Source organism: Gossypium raimondii, chromosome 4, assembly GCF_025698545.1.
Source record: "Gossypium raimondii isolate GPD5lz chromosome 4, ASM2569854v1, whole genome shotgun sequence".
In the NCBI taxonomy this organism is placed as follows: domain Eukaryota; kingdom Viridiplantae; phylum Streptophyta; class Magnoliopsida; order Malvales; family Malvaceae; genus Gossypium; species Gossypium raimondii.
The window spans coordinates 4,014,753-4,032,203 of NC_068568.1; the positions used below are offsets into that span (position 1 = coordinate 4,014,753).

The following is a 17,451-nucleotide window of genomic DNA, read 5'->3' on the forward strand; positions in this document are numbered from 1 at the left end:
TCACCCAAGAGAAAGAGCCCGAAGGCTAAAAAACCAAGACCCGAACCCTTGGAAACAAAGCCGAAGCGGGCAACACCATCCGCACAACATGTAGATCACAGGAGAAAGGGGACAGCAAAGAGCTTCCCAAGTACAGTCAAAATGAGGCCAGCAAAATCACTTTGGCGAAACAAAAAAGGAACCACATCAGAGACAAAAGTCAGAATCGTATCGCTGCAACCACGAGTGAGGGGAGAATCAAGCCTAAAGGCAAAGATGTCGTCCGCACGATCAAAAGGGACCTGAGGCCACATTGTGATTCCCGTTCCAGATCCTTCACTGACTGGTTGAACCATCCCTTATAGGAAACAAGATTGCAAAGAAAACTCAAGCAAACACAAAAATAAATAGAACACAGGTCCGAGAGATTAATTATGTATTTGTTAGATATTTAGATATTTAATTAAGGTATTATTGTTAATGCTACATTAAAGGATGTAATTTTCATGCTTATTAATGCTTCTCAGTAATGCCTTCAATTAATATATTATAATTGATAATGAAATGAAAAAAAAAAGTTGTTGATACAAGGAAGAAGTTATGGTGGTTATGACGGTTCACCCAAGAGGGTGAAAAGTTGTAAGGAGATTAAGATGATTGGAATACGAATACCCAAAGAGGACTGGATTGGAAAGAGGGACAAGAGTGAGTTTAGAGTGTTAGTGCAAAGAGCGTATCTTGACCTTCTATTCTTCTTATACTCGTAGGCTTTTAAAGGATTGTTCTTGATCATTCTCAAGGTGTCATGTGCCATCCACATATTAGTTCTAAACTCTTTAGGATTTAACCAAGCTACTGATACCTTGTCGTCGTAAGTTTGAGTTGTCATGTCAAGGGAACATATATATGTAATGTATGAGTAACAAATAATTTGTCAGTGTCTAGTGCATGGTCTTAATGGTATTGGCTTGCGAGGTCTTGGGGCTACAATATCCTAGGCTCGCGGGCATCCTTAGCTCACCAGATGATTCTTCCTAGTCAAAGGCATTGACTTGTGAGGTTGCAAGGATGCGAAGCAAGCTTGTGAGATATAGGTATAACAATTGCCCCTTGATCAAAAGAGAGGTTATAAAGTGACCTCATTTGAGGCATTGAACTTTTACTATCTATCCTTCGAGATGGTGAGGATTTCCTCAATTATAGCGAGGTGGCTTACATTGTTGCAAGGTACCTACTCTTTTGAGATGTGGTTTCCCTAGTGAATATAGATGTTTGGACTTAGAAATATTTTTGAGGCATTTCAGAGGTTTTGAACTTTAAAAAGATTTGAAATTTTGAAATAAATGTTGGTTTTGATTGAAGCGAGGTTCAAGATGAAATGTGCTATAATTAGCATAATTGGTGTATGTGTCAAATTACCTACTACATGAATTATTTGGATCTGACGTGTTAATAAAAAGAAATAATCTTCATAAATTTAATAACATTATCTAATTTTTTAATTGTTAGATTCGAGTTATTTATACAAACAAGCACACATATGTTTATAATCTAATCCATGTATTTTAAAATGTTCCTGTAATATTCGAACAAGCATTTAATGTCTAAATTGACAACTAGCTAAGCTCATGGAAGGATTGATTTTGATTGATTCAATACTAATACTTTAAGGATTCAATTAGAATGCTTTCAAGTTAAAGACCAATTTAGAATAAGGGTACATTTGGTTAAATTAACGTTAATTATAAAGATAATTTTTTATTTTAAATAAAATAAAATTAATTTTAAAAAATATTATATATAAATTTAAGTTACAACTTACAATTATATCACCGCTTCAAACAAAATTAATTATTACAAGCACATATTTTTAGAATAAAAACCCAAACTAATTAGAATTAGGATAAAAATAGCTAACTTAACCTAAAGTATCTATAATTATGATAAATATGAAAGAGAACTTAAATATTATCGTATGGTAGGCTCGAACTTGAAATCTAAAAATGTTTTTATTGTAATTTTTATGTTTTTGAGGTCATAAGAGCTTGATTTAGTTAGCCCATGTACCAATTTGTAAAATTGTTAAAGTTTCCAAAAGTTTCCATTGATGAATACTTGAAGAAATTGGTACTAAATTGTTAGATTTTAAGCTTAGAATTGAAAAGGACTAGTTTGGAAAATTGAATTACTAGTTTTTGAACATAGGGACTAAAGTGTATAAATTTTGAAATTGTTGTAAAATTTCCATATTATAGACAACAGAGGGTCTTAAAAGGATGTAATTGAGATTGGTTTCAAAATTGAAGCTCAAATTTAAAAGGTATTACAAATTTGGTTTTAGGGACTAAATTGAATAAAATGTAAAACTTTAGGGGCATTTGAAAAGTAAAATTGAACTGATCCATGCATATGATAGAATATTATAAACTATTTGGAATTGATAAATTGAATTGAATTATCGTATAGATTGGGGATTGAACCAAACCAAGGATAACTGGGGAAAAGGCAAAATTATCGATTAGCCTTTACAATTCAACTTGTTTGCTTATTTAACCAGGTAAGTTTGTATTTTTTTTTTTACTATTGCCACCGACAATTTCATCAAAAAATTTGGCTCAAGTGGTCAGTGAAACTCATCTTTCTTTCTAAGACTCTGTTGAAACCATAAAAGAAATTAACAAGATAAAATCATGACCTATCTTCACATTGTCTCCAATTCGAGCATTCTTGTCAATACAGGCTCTCTTGATATGTGAATTCTTTCCTATACCAATTGAAACACTGCCCTTTGTAGACATAAACCTCTTGTCTGCATCAGTCTGGAGAGACAATCGAGGAAATATAGATTACTTATGGTGACTCGCGGATTGAAAATGTATATATATATATATATATAAATAAATATATTAACTCCCAGGTTAAGCTACCTCATAATAATCTGCTCTCATCAGTAAGGTATCTTCTATGATTACACCCTCGGAGATGCAAGATCGAAGACCAACCACATAATGGTGAATTTTACAGTTCTGCAATCAACTAAAATATTTGGACCATTAACTACTGAAAGTAGTCTCTAATTCCCATTTAGCCTGTGAACTTTAGTAACCATCTCCAACTAGAAAAAAACCCAACCAAATTATCAACCTAGCCCCAAGGAAATCACCTTAATAATGCCACCCTCACCAATAACACTATCTGTAACATCAGCATCAAGCATTTTGGATGGTGGCAAATACCGAAGCTGTGTGTAGATTAGATACAAACGATCATAGAAGTTGGGAAGAAAGTTTAAAACCATTAAGGCAATTAAATAGATTACCAAGCTAGTCAAATGATCATGCATTTATGAACTAGAAATACCTGAAATCCGGCACTAGCATTTTGGTGATTCCCAGATTTGCGTTATAAAATGCCTCAATCGTACCAATGTCCTCCTAGTAGCCATCATATAGGTAAGCTTGCACCTAAATAGGTTAACAAGCAATTAGACCTCCTAAATTTGTAATTCTATACGATTAGAAGAAAAATCATTGTAACAAGATAAATGGATCCCGTCGTGCAAAAAATTCTAACACCGAAGCTTCGGTCAAGCATACATAATGAACTTACTGTAAGAGTCTAGGGTATGCTCCATGAATGAGAGTACAATTTCACTCAAAATGCTCACAAAATGAATGTATATCTTGGCAATGATCTTATTGTTCAAAACTGTTCATTGCTAGAAACAAGACAAGACCGGATTCAATCTCAAGATTGTTCAAATTCTTACTAATGCTGCAGAAGTGGCTTGGTGAATAAAGAAGTACCAGATAAAATGCCATATATATCAATTGTCAATCTTAAACAAGATAAAAAAAGATTGGTTACCATACACTGAAAAGCAAACACACAAACTACTTTACTTTGCACATAAACTATTCAGAGGAAGGGATCTATGAAAAGTATACTTACCCTTATCCCAAAGGAAGTAGCACCTGGAATTATTTCACTTCCAAAATCATTGGTTCCCGAAAACTGGTCTCGAAGGAGATTCAACATCACATCTTTACTCACAACATATATACCCATGCTAGCAATGAAAGGCGGTTCTTTTGCTCTCTTATCATCAAGCCCTAGAATTGTAGTATCAACCTAAAACTGTTAGAGTATCTGAAAGTTAGTTAGTTGATAGTTAAGATAGCAATTAGTCCGTTAAAGAAACAGTTTCTCAACTATTGCTATAAATGCATGTATCAGGTCATTAATATGGTTCAATGAAGTTTAATATACTTCTTCAATCTTAAATATTCTCTGGTTATATTTCAACATGGTATCAGATATCTTTCTCTTCCTGGGTCTAATACTTTAAAGATTTCAGTTTTTTTTACTGTGCATGGATCCACCATCGAGTCCTTCTGCTGCTTATTTTGTTGCACCAACGATGGCATCTAATCTTGCTAATGGTTATTGATAGCAGATTTTTCTCGACCAAGAAAGTGAGTATACTTTTTGATGATTCTAACTACCTCTTATAGCGACAACAGGTTCTGCTGGCTGTTAAAGCTTACAAACTGCAAAGCTTTTTTGATTTGAATACGAGACCACCCCCTTCGATGGTTACAGATAATGATGGGGTGCTTCAAGAAAATGTTGAATTCGCTAAGTTTGAATAGCAAGATAGCGCTCTTGCTTCCTAGCTTTTGTCTTCGGTAAGTCCTGATGTTATTCCTCATCTCATTGGACTTGATACTAGTGCTCAAATATGGAATTCTATTGTAACATTGTATGGTAGCAAAACCACTTCTTGATTGATGTTTATCGTCGAACGTTACACTCGCAACGCAAAGGTGATATGTCTATGAAAGAGTTCTTGCTGAAAATTAAATCCTATTGTGATAATCTTGTTAGTTGTGGAGAGGCTATTAGTGCCCATGAGCATATCACTGCTATTCTTAAAGGGTTGTCATTCGAATATGAATCCATTGTCTCAATCATTCTTGCTGTTCAGCATGCATACACGGTTCAGAATGTCACAACTATACTAATTGACGCTGAAGCTAGGCAACAGGTTATACGTGCTAAAAACCCTAGTTCTGCCAACTTAGTTTCTCAACAACCTGCACAGTCCAACACTAATACTTTTGTGCCACCGTACCGCGAGTCAAATTATCGGGGTTATGGGCGTGGCCGATCGTCTGGAGCTCATATTCAATGCCAGCTATGTGAAAAAACTGGACACTTGGTTGATCGATGCTATCATCGATTTTATACAACGTATAAAAGTACCAACTATAGGCCTCCTCTACAGGTAAATATGTGCGTGCGCACCTAGCCCTTCTCCGTGGACATCCTCTTCCCTGCCAACTGTGTCACCAGTGATTCAATCTCCTCCCAACTGGTCTTATCCATCAGCACCTATGTCTACCTGGGCTTGTCCATATGTGACTCACTCCACTCAACATGCTTCACCACCCTCAACTACTGTTTCTCCACCATATGCGCTTATTGCTACACCTAACACTGTGGGCGACCCTGCTTGGTATCCTGACTCTGGGGCAACACACCACCTCACTCATTCTGCTACCTCTCTGGGTGATAATCCATTACCGTCGCACAATGGGCCAGGTATGGTGTATGTTGGAAATTGTAGCTCTCTTCCTGTTATATGTACTGGTCAGTCATCCTTGCTCACTAAGGCACGACCACATTACATGAAATCACTTTTATATACTCCTGGCATTACTAAGAACTTGTTGTCTGTGTCTAAGTTCACCAGAGACAACCAGGTGATGTTTGAGTTTCTTCCGACACAATGTCAGGTACGTGACTTAAAGACCAATGAGGTACTTTTTATAGAATCAGTGTACCATGGCCTTTACAAGCTTTATTTAAATGACAACTTCAGAAATCATCAACCCATACACACAGCACACTGTCTTACAGCAAAAATGTCTACTCCTCTGAGTGTATGACACTCTAGACTAAAACATCCTTGTAAAAATGTCTTGCTCATGGCTTTATGGCATTGTAATCTGTCATTTGATGTGAATAAAGAAGAGTTTGTCTGTGTTGCGTATCACCTAGGTAAGGAGCATAAACAACCATTCTCTTCCTCGGCATCCCAATATTCTGCTCTTTTACAATTGGTTGTTACTGATGTTTGGGGACCAGCTCCAGTAACCTTGAATGGTTTTCGTTACTATGTGGTTTTTACTGATGCCTATACTTGATATTCACTGGTTTATTTTTTACACAAAAAGTCTGAGGTTCCGACTGTGTTTTCCCAGTTTCACAGACAAGTTGAGCGCATTCTTGGTTTACAACTATAGACTTTGCAAATAGATGGAGGGGGTGAGTTTTAGTCTCTCAGGCAGTATCTCGCTCAGTATGGAATCATGCACCGATTCACCTGCTCCTACACTTCAGCTCAAAACGGCATTGTTGAGCATAAGCACCGCCAGATTGTTGAAACAGGTCTCGCCATGCTTGTACATGCTTCTATGCCTGTCTTATTGGAGTAATGGTTTTAGTTGTGCCATCTACCTCATCAACAGACTGCCCTCTGCTCCTCTAAGCTACACCTCTCCGTATAAAAAACTTTATCGAGCCAAACTCGATTATTTCTTTCTCAAAACTTTTGGGTGCCTGTGTTTTCCATACCTAAGACCATATAATAGACATAAGCTTCAGTTTCGTTCCACTCTCTGTACTGATGCGGTCATTGAAAGCACAAAAAATATCCTATCCCTAATAAATAATGAAAAAGAATAGTAAAAGGGAAGTAGGGTCAAATTCTCAGGGACTGGACTTGTACAATATCTTGTTCCATGAAATCCCAGGTAGAATCTTGCCCAAGAAAACCTGCATTCCTGAAAAAATAAAATAAAAAAATAAAAGAATTAAATGTTTGGATCTGAAAACGAAAAATAAAATAAAAACAGAATTAAGAATATTGAATTGAAAATTAGAGAAATTAAAAATAGAGTTGAGAGAAAGGAAATTCTTATAGGGGATTCCAGCCTCCAGTTGTCTCGTTCTGCCTTGGGTTCAATTCTCGACTTTTAGATGATCCTTCCCAAACTGAATAAGCCAGTTATAGTGGAAGAGAACGCCTACGACCACCAACTCCAAGGATTTAGACTTACAATTTGGTGGAACCTGACTCTAGCCAACAATTACTTCTGTGGGATCTTCTTATGCTAGATCAACGCTTCTCAATGGCGAATCCCACGCCATTTTGTCTCTTGGGCTCGCCAACCTCTGACGCTGTAAGCTAACGAACCGACTGTGTAACCTTCTCAAAATATACAAAGCAGCCGCCTTTATATACGTTGAAAAGCTTACTTCTTAAGGGACATGGACGGAAACGTCAGCCCCGTAGTGCGGAGAAATGATGGATACTCGTTGAGAAGGCTAAGTACGGATTCTAAGCCTCATGAACCCTTTTGGGGATTTTCGACAACCTTCGGCTAGATGGGTTTAGTGGCTCATGGTTGTGGTAGAAAAGAAAATAAATAAAATAAAAATAGAGATTTTATTGAAAGGAAATATGAGAAGAACAAAAGCCAGAGTTTTTGGGAGAGAGTGTTTACAGAAAAAGACTAATCTCTTTGAAGTCACTTCACCCCTATTTATAGTGCTAGGAGAGATAGTCTAATCCTACTTAAATTCCTAAAAGATAAATACGTTTAATTGAAGATAAATAAAGATAAATAAAATAAAATCCTACAAATAATCCTTAATAATTATCTCAATATTAATTATCTTAATATAATAGAGTTTAATATAATAAAATCTCTTCTTTTTGCATTTCAACCCTTGTGTCCTCCATGCTTACACTTTTGGCACCAACTATTCCTTGTGTCATACATTGGCCTATTTTATCTCTAAATTCACGCTTTTGGTCCTTAATTTTGCTTTTGCCTAAAATTTAGTCCCTATGAGATAAAAGATCATAAATAGCTCAAATTAGCAGGATCATACTCAGAATAAATACATAATTAATACATAAAAATACGTTATTCTAGAGTGTTATCATGTACCTTCTTGGGTTACCCTTCCATTCACAAAGGGTATCGATGCCAAAATAGTAATGGTTGAATATACATCACTCGACACGTTACTTTTCATGAAACCACGTTTCCATTCAAAACTACCTGCACTCAGTCTTCCACAACTATAGGTCACTCTTCCACACCTAAAGACTGCATGTCAGCTAGTTCCAGATTGCTTGTTCTAGCCCCCAGCTCTTGATCTCCTAGTTCTTCCTCAACCAATGCTTTAGTTAATAGTTCTTCTTTACCTACATCAGCTGCTATACCTATGTTGCCCACCTCAACAACCCCTATTCAGTCTAGTATGCAGTCTCCTTTTTTGCAGCCTCCTTTCTCTACCTCTACTAGCTCCATGCCTTCACCAAATACTACAACATATGCTCTATCTCTTCTTCCAATCCTACAAAATTCCCATCCGATGATTATCCATAGAAAAACTGGTGTCTTCAAACCAAAGGCTTACTTGAGTAGTACATGTGAGTCACCTGATACACCTACTGATGTTTATGCAGCTATGGCACACACTTGCTGATGAGATGCAGTTCATACTGAGTTGCAAGCTCTTATTCGTAACAATACCTGGAGTCTGTGCCCGTTACCTTTACATCGACGCACCATTGGATGTAAGTGGTTATTTAAAGTTAAAAAAAGGCTGATGGTACTGTTGATCAGTATAAAACTCGGTTGGTTGCCAAGGGTTTTTCTCAACATGCAGGGACTGACTTTCGAGATACCTTTAGCCCAGTGGTTCATGCAGTCACCATCAGGACTGTTCTTGCTATTGCTATAATGAAGGGCTGGCCTCTACGACAGGTTGACATGAGCAACGCTTTCTTGAACGGAGAGCTAGCTGAATAAATCCTCATGGATCAGCCACCTGGGTTTGAGGTGTCAGGACCCAACAACCAGAGGTTGGTATGCATGTTAAATAAAGCTTTATATGGGCTGCGTCAGGCTCCACGGGCGTGGTTCGACACCCTTAAACAATTTTTGGTCAGTCAGCTCAATTTTCATGCGTCTAAAGCTGATCCATCCCTTTTTATTCGCACCACTAGTGATAGTCAACTTCTTCTTATAGCCTATGTCGATGACATTGTTCTTACAGGTAGTTCTAGTACAGATATTGACAGTGTGGTAAGTTAAATTCACAACCGGTTTGCGCTCAAAGACTTGGGTCAACACAGTTTCATTCTAGGAGTTGAAGTGCAGTATACCAGTCAAGGGTTGTTTCTCAATCAGCAGAAGTATGTGTAGGAAATTCTGATGAAAACAGGTATGACCGATGCAGCTAACACTCCAACTCCCATGGTTAGTTTGCCTAAGCTTGTTACCACTGATGACAGTCCAAAGCTTGTTGATGGCCAGCTTTATCGTAGCACTATTGGTATGCTTCAATACCTTTGCATTACACGGCCTGATCTCTCTTTTTACGTTAATAAACTCAGTCAATATATGAACTCTCCTAGTGAGTCCCATTAGAAGGCTGTTAAACGTGTGCTACGTTATATGGTGGGAACTATGGAGCATGGATTATTTTTTGCACAAGGACAGTTTCAGCTTGTTTACTACTCAGATGCTGACTGGGCATCTTCGATTGAAGACAGACGCTTCACAACAGGCTACTTGTGTATTTGGGGCCTAATTCGATAGCCTGGTGCTCTAAGAAGCAAGCAGTAGTTTCCAGGTCGTCCTCAGAAGCTGAATATCGCAGCTTGGCCAATTGCGTGTCTGAGCTAGTATGGGTTCAGCAATTGTTAAAAGAGATTGGTGTGTCCGTGGAACAAACGCCAATGGTCTGGTGCGATAACATCTTACTATTTCTATGAAAGCAAATCCAACTCATCATGCAAGGGTCAAGCATGTTGAGATGGACCATCATTTTGTTCGAGAGAAAGTCCTTGATGGTTCGCTGCAGGTAAATTTTGTGCCATCAGTCAGTTAAGTTGCTGATGTACTCACAAAACCTGTCACTCCCAAACATTTCTCTATTTTTCGACAGGCTCTTCGGGTTACAACAAGGGAGGCACTTTCTATTACAAAGGAATTTAGTAGCCAAGAGAATGTTAGAGTATCTAGAAGTTAGTTAGTTGATAGTTAAGATAGTAGTTAGTCCGTTAAAGAAACAGTTTCTCAACTATTGCTATAAATGCATGTATCAGGTCATTAATATGGTTCAATGAAGTTTAATATACTTCTTCAGTCTTAAATATTCTCTGGTTATATTTCAACAAAAATAACAACATCAAAATCAAAACCAGAATTAGACCTTGAACTGGAACTAGAAGAAAAACAATAACAGCTCGTAAGTCTAACTTCAATACTTCATGTTTGAATCTCAACTGAAAGAGGATACTTGCATAGCTTTTAGCTGGTCGCCTTTTGGTTTCTCAGCGAATTTGATGATTCATCCTTCTTAGTCAATTTTCATTAAACCAAACACAGTAGCCCGTTTTTCATCCATCGACAATGCAGCTACAATGATGTCGGCATCAGTCTCTCTGTGCACCTGAATAAACCTTTCATAATCCATTCTATATAAATGGTCCCCAATAAAAACCAAGAATTCCAAAACATTATGCTCCTTAAACAACCACAACCACTGCCTCACCGCATCCGCTGTCCCCTGCATAATCAAACAGAAATCATTTTACAAATCAAAATCCAAAAAGCTAAAAAGAATTTAAAATCCATTTCAGTAGAAACTAACACGGAACCGATTCAGTTCTCGGGACTCGTGAGCAAGAAGAACCCTGACGAACCCTTCGTTCTTGTAGCCATCCATGTTACTAGCATAAGCGCAGGAAAGGTGGCGGTTCAGAGAAGTAGAATTGAATTGAGTCAGAACGTAGATTTCGAATTCAACATAGTGAATTTTCTTCTTCTCTGCCTGTGGTTTTTTCCCGACAGGGTTTCCACGTAAAAATCTGTGTGTTCTTTATTTTTATTTATCTTTTCTTTGCGATATATTGTCATTACCGATGTACTATTCTTTACATTTGGTATTGTGATAAACCATAGATTGAGTTTGAACATATGGAATTAGTATGTTTTGATGTCAAATAGAAGCTATATTGGAATAGATGATTGGAATTGGTTAAATACTATGTTTTGGCTTGTATTTGGTATGTTTTTGTGCAGGAAAAAGTTGTGCAAAATGCACCAAATGGTAAGTTTGAAAGGCTGGCATGAAATAATTACCAAATGACCTAATTTTTACCAAAAATAAGACATAATCGACTGTCTTCGGTATTGCGATACCACACCCTGGATATCGTGATGTCCATTATGTATTATTTTGAAGGTTTTGCAATTTGGTCCTCAAGTTGGGAAGTTTGGCTACTACCTTCAGGATCGCGAAACCTATATGATTTATTTTCACGTTTGGATATTGTATCTAGTATTGCATTACCAAGCCTTGGGCATCACAATACCCTCTTCCCACTCATGAAAATTTTCAAGTTAGTTCTATCTCATGCTTGGGTTAACAATTGAATTTTCATAAGCTCAATTGAGACTTAAAATTGATTGTCTATCATAATATGAATGTGTTTATGACATGATTGCATAATTGAATGAATTATTTATTGTATATTTAACGGTAATTGCTCTGGCAACGAATGTGACATCTTGTAACTGGGACCTGACAATTGAGTCGGGCGAAAGGTGTTACATAATACATATTTTCAACTCTTAAAGAAGTAATTAGGAGTTACTAAGGGCATTATAGATATCTATATTAACATTCTTTTAAATTAGTTCATAAAAATATTTATCAATTTAATTCGGTTAAAAAATGAAATTAAGAAATGATAAAATGTCAAAATGATTTACTATAAAAATTATTAGTTTTAATTTTTTAAATATCTTTTAACTTCAATTGCACAAACTTAATTTAAATTTCAATATTTCATTTTAATTATTTGTGATTTAATGTCCAAAAATTCATTTTTTCTAATTAATTGTTTTTCATTTTAATAATATATATAATATTTTCAATTCTTTTTAAAAGTGATTGGACTTAATAAAAGTACTGTTGATATTTCAACATATATTAAGGGTATTCTTGATATTCCAAATGTATTAAATAAATTATGAAATATCACTAATTATTATTTAATTGTATTATATATTTTAATTAATATTGTTTTATTGTTAAATAAATGATTCTTATTTATATCAAATTATTATTTTTAATTCTTAGAGTTACATTTTTTTATTTTATTGTTAAGCAAATGATATTTATTTATATATATTAATTTTTTTAACCGTATGAGAGTTACATTTTAGTGTTTCTTTAATTTCTTTTGAAGGTTACAATCTTTTTATTTGTGTATATATACATAAAGGATTTGCTTATGCTTTCGCAATATTGGTATCTATTGTTGATATGTGTAATTCTTATTTGTCATGTCAAGATGAACAAGATATTGTTGATAAATCAATATCTTTCAACCGTAATAAAGCTTTATTTATTTCTTATTACTATTTAAATTTATATTTTTAATTAATTATTTATATTTAAATTCCTCGTGACTCACGACCCAACCCAAACTCACTCACCGTCCATTGCTTCTTCTTTATAAATGAAAAAGCTTGAATGAGGTAATTCAAGGAAAAGCGACCTCAAAAGCAAAAAAAAAAAAAAAAAAAAGTCGATTCAAGCTAATAATACATTCTTCTTACCTCGTATCAATGGCTCCAACCCAAGAAAACCAGAGCTCTTATTCCCTTCGTATCCTTATCTTGTCTGCTTCAACGCTAAGGTTCCGGTTACCAAGAAATTGATTGCGAGTTCATCACTATGTTCTCAACAGTTTGCTCCTTTATTGAAGCACAAGAGATGTGTTTCGGTTTCGAAATGCCGGCAAGGGACTACTGTTTGCAAATTTGGAGGCCAAAATAAGCCTACTGGTGACAATGATGTAAGCGTTTGGTGCTTGAAATATGTTTTGTTTATGTATGTAAGCTGCAATTTTGTGTTTTCTTGTTCTGTTTTGTTTTTGGGGTTTAAATGTGTTGCTTGTTGAGCATTAATTTGAGTGGGTTTAGGTTTTTAAGAACTTAGATTGAATTGTTACTTGAGTTTTCATTCGAACTTTGAGAATGATTCCTTTTGTGTTTTTTGACAAGTTGAGCTATAGGTTTTGTTTAGGGTTCTTAAACGGATCCTCCAATGCATTCGGTATTGGTTTTAGTACGAAAGCTCGAGTTACTAAAGAGATTGTACGGGTTTACAAAGTGGAGCGACTCACCCGCACCATGAGGCATGGGTTCAAATCAATGTGGTAGTTCCTTAGAAGCTCCAGGTTTGTGAACCCGCCATTTTTATTCGGGTTCTGAATGAAGTAGAGGGATAAAACCCTATCAGGGACAATCCCGAATGTACTAAGGGGCCGATTGTTAGTTTCAGGGGGACAGTACTTTGCGGCAAGAGTATCATGGAGGCTCGAGTCAGATTGCATTTTGCCACCTAGTTCCTGTAGGTTAGATCAAAGAGCGGTCTTTTTTGTCAAAAATTTCATCTATTTTTTCCTGTTGGTGTGATTGATAAAATAATTATAAAGTTACAAAGTTACACGTGGCATATTATGTGTATGTGTACCTCATTCTAATGTATAGGGATCAGTTTTTAACTGAAGAAATAGATGTAATTTTCAATAGAAGAGTCCTTTTGCTCTTTGATTTAATGTACAATGATTAATTTGCATTTTTTTTAGTAGAAATGTCAAAATGTAATCCGACTTTTAGTAAAATGGCCACTATGATACTTTTACCAGTACTTTGCAGACTTTTCTCCAAAGAGTCGACAATCCCTTTATAGGTTTATTTGCTTACATTCCTTGGATTGTACTAAATAACCTTATACATGTGCTCCACACACCTTATATTGTAGCTTCCTTTCTCTTTTAAAGCTTTAGATTTTCTTTTGGTTTAGTGATTGGTGATATCTTGGTAAGTACTTTTTATCCCGTTATTATGGCTGTCTGAAACTGCATTTTATGATGCCTTTTATGATGCACTCGTAGTTTCTTCCCTTTGATTTCACGGTGTCTTTGCAATTCGTTCGTCAACTCGAAGAACAGATCTTTAGTAGTGGTAATAATATGATGGGTGCATGTAGTTCTAGAATTTTTATTTAAAAGTAGAGGGAAATGGTTGATAGAAAACTAGATTGTTGCAATTTTTGAGGTGTGTAATACGGTTTTAGTATTTTGATATGGAAACCTAAAAGAATATGATCGAATATTGTATTATTGTTTACAGGGTTCACCGTGGAAATCTATCGAGAAAGCTATTGGAAACTTTGGGAAGAAACAATCAATCGAAGATGTGTTAAGGCAGCAGATTGAGAAGCAAGATTACTATAATGAAGGCAGTGGGCAAAATCCGCCGCGTGGTGGAGGTGGCGGCAGCAGCGGTGGTGGCGATGGATTTGGAGAATCAGAGGATGAAGGCCTCTCTGGGTTCTTAGACGAGACCATGCAAGTGATTTTAGCAACCCTTGGCTTCATATTCCTGGTAAAAAGTTCTTCACTTCTGTGCATGCATTAATAAGTTTTGAAATAATTGATTTACTATCTTGCATGTTGCAACTGTGATGTTCTGAACTCGACATGATAAAATTTTCAGTTCTCGTTTTCAACTAATCCTTTATCTTTCTAAAGCTTGTAACATGACGATACTTGCTAAAGTATGTATATATCATTACCGGTGAGGAACTTGCTCGGTTGGCAAAGGACTACATCAAATATCTCTTCGGAGGAAGCAAAAGTGTTCAATTGAAGCGCACCATGCACAAATGGAGCCAGTTCTTTGAGAAGCTGACAGAGAAGAAGGAATATGATAAGTTTTGGTTAGAAAAAGCAATCATCACTACCCCGACATGGTACGATAGCCCCGACAAGTACCGAAGGGTCCTCAATTCTTATATAGAATACGATGATGAAGATGAATCAGATTACGATGACTAAATCTGAGTCCTATAAGTGCCTGAAAGAACTTAATGAGAAGTTGTTCTTTCATGAGAATGTCATTCACTAGTCTATGTTCATGTTTTGGCATTATGGAAGAATTTGTGTATAACACAATTGACATCATTGAGCATTGTTTAGTCCTTGACTAGCTCTTCACGTTGATAACATTTTCCATGGATTTAGTCCCTATACGTCTATTTGAGCAGTTTAGTACTTCATTTTTTGAATTTTGAAATTTCAGTTTCGATCCAAACAATTAAATCCATTGGTTAATTCAATTATTTGTGAAAATGACAAGCTGAAGTTGTCATGATATTTGTCGCATTAGATTTTGAAAATAAAAGAATTTAGTTTAATAAATTTAATAATTATCATTTGATGAGGATTAAAATTTTAAATTTGAAAAATATAAAGATTGAAAATGATCAAACTAAATCTTAAATTTTCATAAAGTGGAAAGATTAATAACAAAATTTAACTTACTTTCTAACATTTTCATTACATGATTTAATATTTGAATGTATTTATATTCAAATAAGATACAAAATAAAATGATTTTTAAATAGATAAATGGATATAAGATACGGACAATAAAGTCAATATTTAATTTTTTTGCGAATAATAAATTTAATATTTGAATTTATAAATAATGAGACTTGGCAATTGAAAAAACTAAAAAATTTAACACCAACTTATTTTATTTTTATTATAAGAGTATTTATGTCTTTAAATAATTTATTTTTAAAAAAATTAATCAATTTTTTAAAATTAAGCATTGAAAATAAATACTTTTACATAATGCAATGGTCAAGTTCCATACATGCAATGGAATCCATGCCCCATAATTTAATGGCTAGTGGTGTAATTTACCAAAAAGATATTGGGTGAAACAAGATGGAAGGTTCTTGGCTAATTGTTTTTTGTTTTTAATTTAAAATCTTAATCTTTATCAAGACCTCATTAACTGTTTTTTATTAATAGGATAAACAAAAAATAGTTTTTATTTTAATTTCTATTTTTTAAAGTAGCCATAATTTATTGCGCCGTTTTAAGAAACCAAATTTGTTATTTAAAATTTAAAATTATTTTTAAAAAAGTTTATGTATTAAATTATGAAAAAATATTAAAATTAAACTAGGGGTTCAAGGTTAAAACTTAGCTAAGGTATATAGGGAGGCAGGAGTCCCAGTCTGTCTTAAAATAGAAAAAATTTTATTTAGATATTTTTGTAACTTATAAAATTTTAAATTAGTAATGATTAAATTATACTTTGGCCCTTCAAATATAATAAAAATAATTTAATTATTTAAAAATTATAAAGATATAAACTATTAAAATAATAAAATTATATTTTATTATCGTAAAATATATAATTTAATTTCAATCCTAAAAAATTTTCCAACTTCACCACCGTCTTGAGCTTTTAAACCAAAATAAATCTAAAATGCTAACTTGAGAGGACAATAATTAATATATTTTGGTTTTTATTTTTATTTTTTCCATGATTGAAATTGGGTTTTCCAATTAACACTATTCCACAAAATGCTGTGTGCTTAATTGATGTGATTTGTCCCTCGCCTTTTCATTCTACATTGTCCACACTCTGGTATTTTTTTTTCAAGCACTCAAGTATGTATCATTTCTTCATTTTTAAGTATGTAAATGATGCTTTGTTTGTATCAATAATGTTGGGGTTTTGGGATTTTGATGGCACGAATGTTTAAGTATTATGTGTAAGTTCTCTTTTGAACTATTTCAAATTTAAATTTTATTATGTGTAGATTGTGTTTAGATTTATCTTAGTTTAAGTTCGGAAACATTTCGATTTCAATCGGTTATACTTTTTATTTAGTAGATTTATCTTAGTTCAATCGGTTTCAACCCGAATAACAATGGCGGGTTCACAAACCTGGAGCTTTTCTGGAACTACCGCATTGATTTGAACCCATGCCCCATGGTGCGGGTGAGTCGCTCCACTTTGTGAACCCGAACAATCTCTTTAATAACTCGAGCTTTCGTACTAAAACCAATACCGAATGTATTGGAGGATCCGTTTAAGAACCCTAAACAAAACTTATAGCTCAACTTGGCAATAACTCAAAAACACAAAAGGAATCATTCTCAAAGTTCAAATGAAAACTCAAGTAACAATTCAATCTAAGTTCTTAAAAACCTAAACCCCAAAAAGAAAACACAAAATTGCAGCTTACATACATAAACAAGACATATTTGAAGCACCAAACGCTTACCTCATTGTCACCAGCAGGCTTATCTTGGCCTCCAATTTTGAAACAGTAGTCCCTTACCGGCATTTCGAAATCGAAACACATCTCTTGTGCTTCAATAAAGGAGCAAACTGTTGACAAATTAGTCATTATATGTTGGATCAAATAATAAACTGGTATTTTTTGTTAAAAATTTCAACCATTTGTATTACTAAAAACTAACATAGATGATGAGATACC

General features: G+C 34.7%; 1 protein-coding gene and 1 pseudogene across 1 annotated transcript; one reads left to right on the forward strand and one right to left on the reverse strand.

Moving 5' to 3' along the window:
• Window positions 1–95: 95 nt before the first annotated feature.
• Window positions 96–17,298, reverse strand: LOC105779119 (glucose-1-phosphate adenylyltransferase small subunit, chloroplastic-like; annotated as a pseudogene).
• Window positions 11,046–15,204, forward strand: LOC105779118 (uncharacterized). The gene is made up of 5 exons (XM_012602867.2): window positions 11,046–11,054; window positions 11,151–11,178; window positions 12,615–12,934; window positions 14,277–14,531; window positions 14,705–15,204. The coding sequence occupies exons 1-5, from the start codon at window positions 11,046–11,048 to the stop codon at window positions 14,981–14,983; spliced, it is 891 nt and encodes a 296-aa protein (XP_012458321.1). The 3' UTR covers window positions 14,984–15,204.
• Window positions 17,299–17,451: the final 153 nt, after the last annotated feature.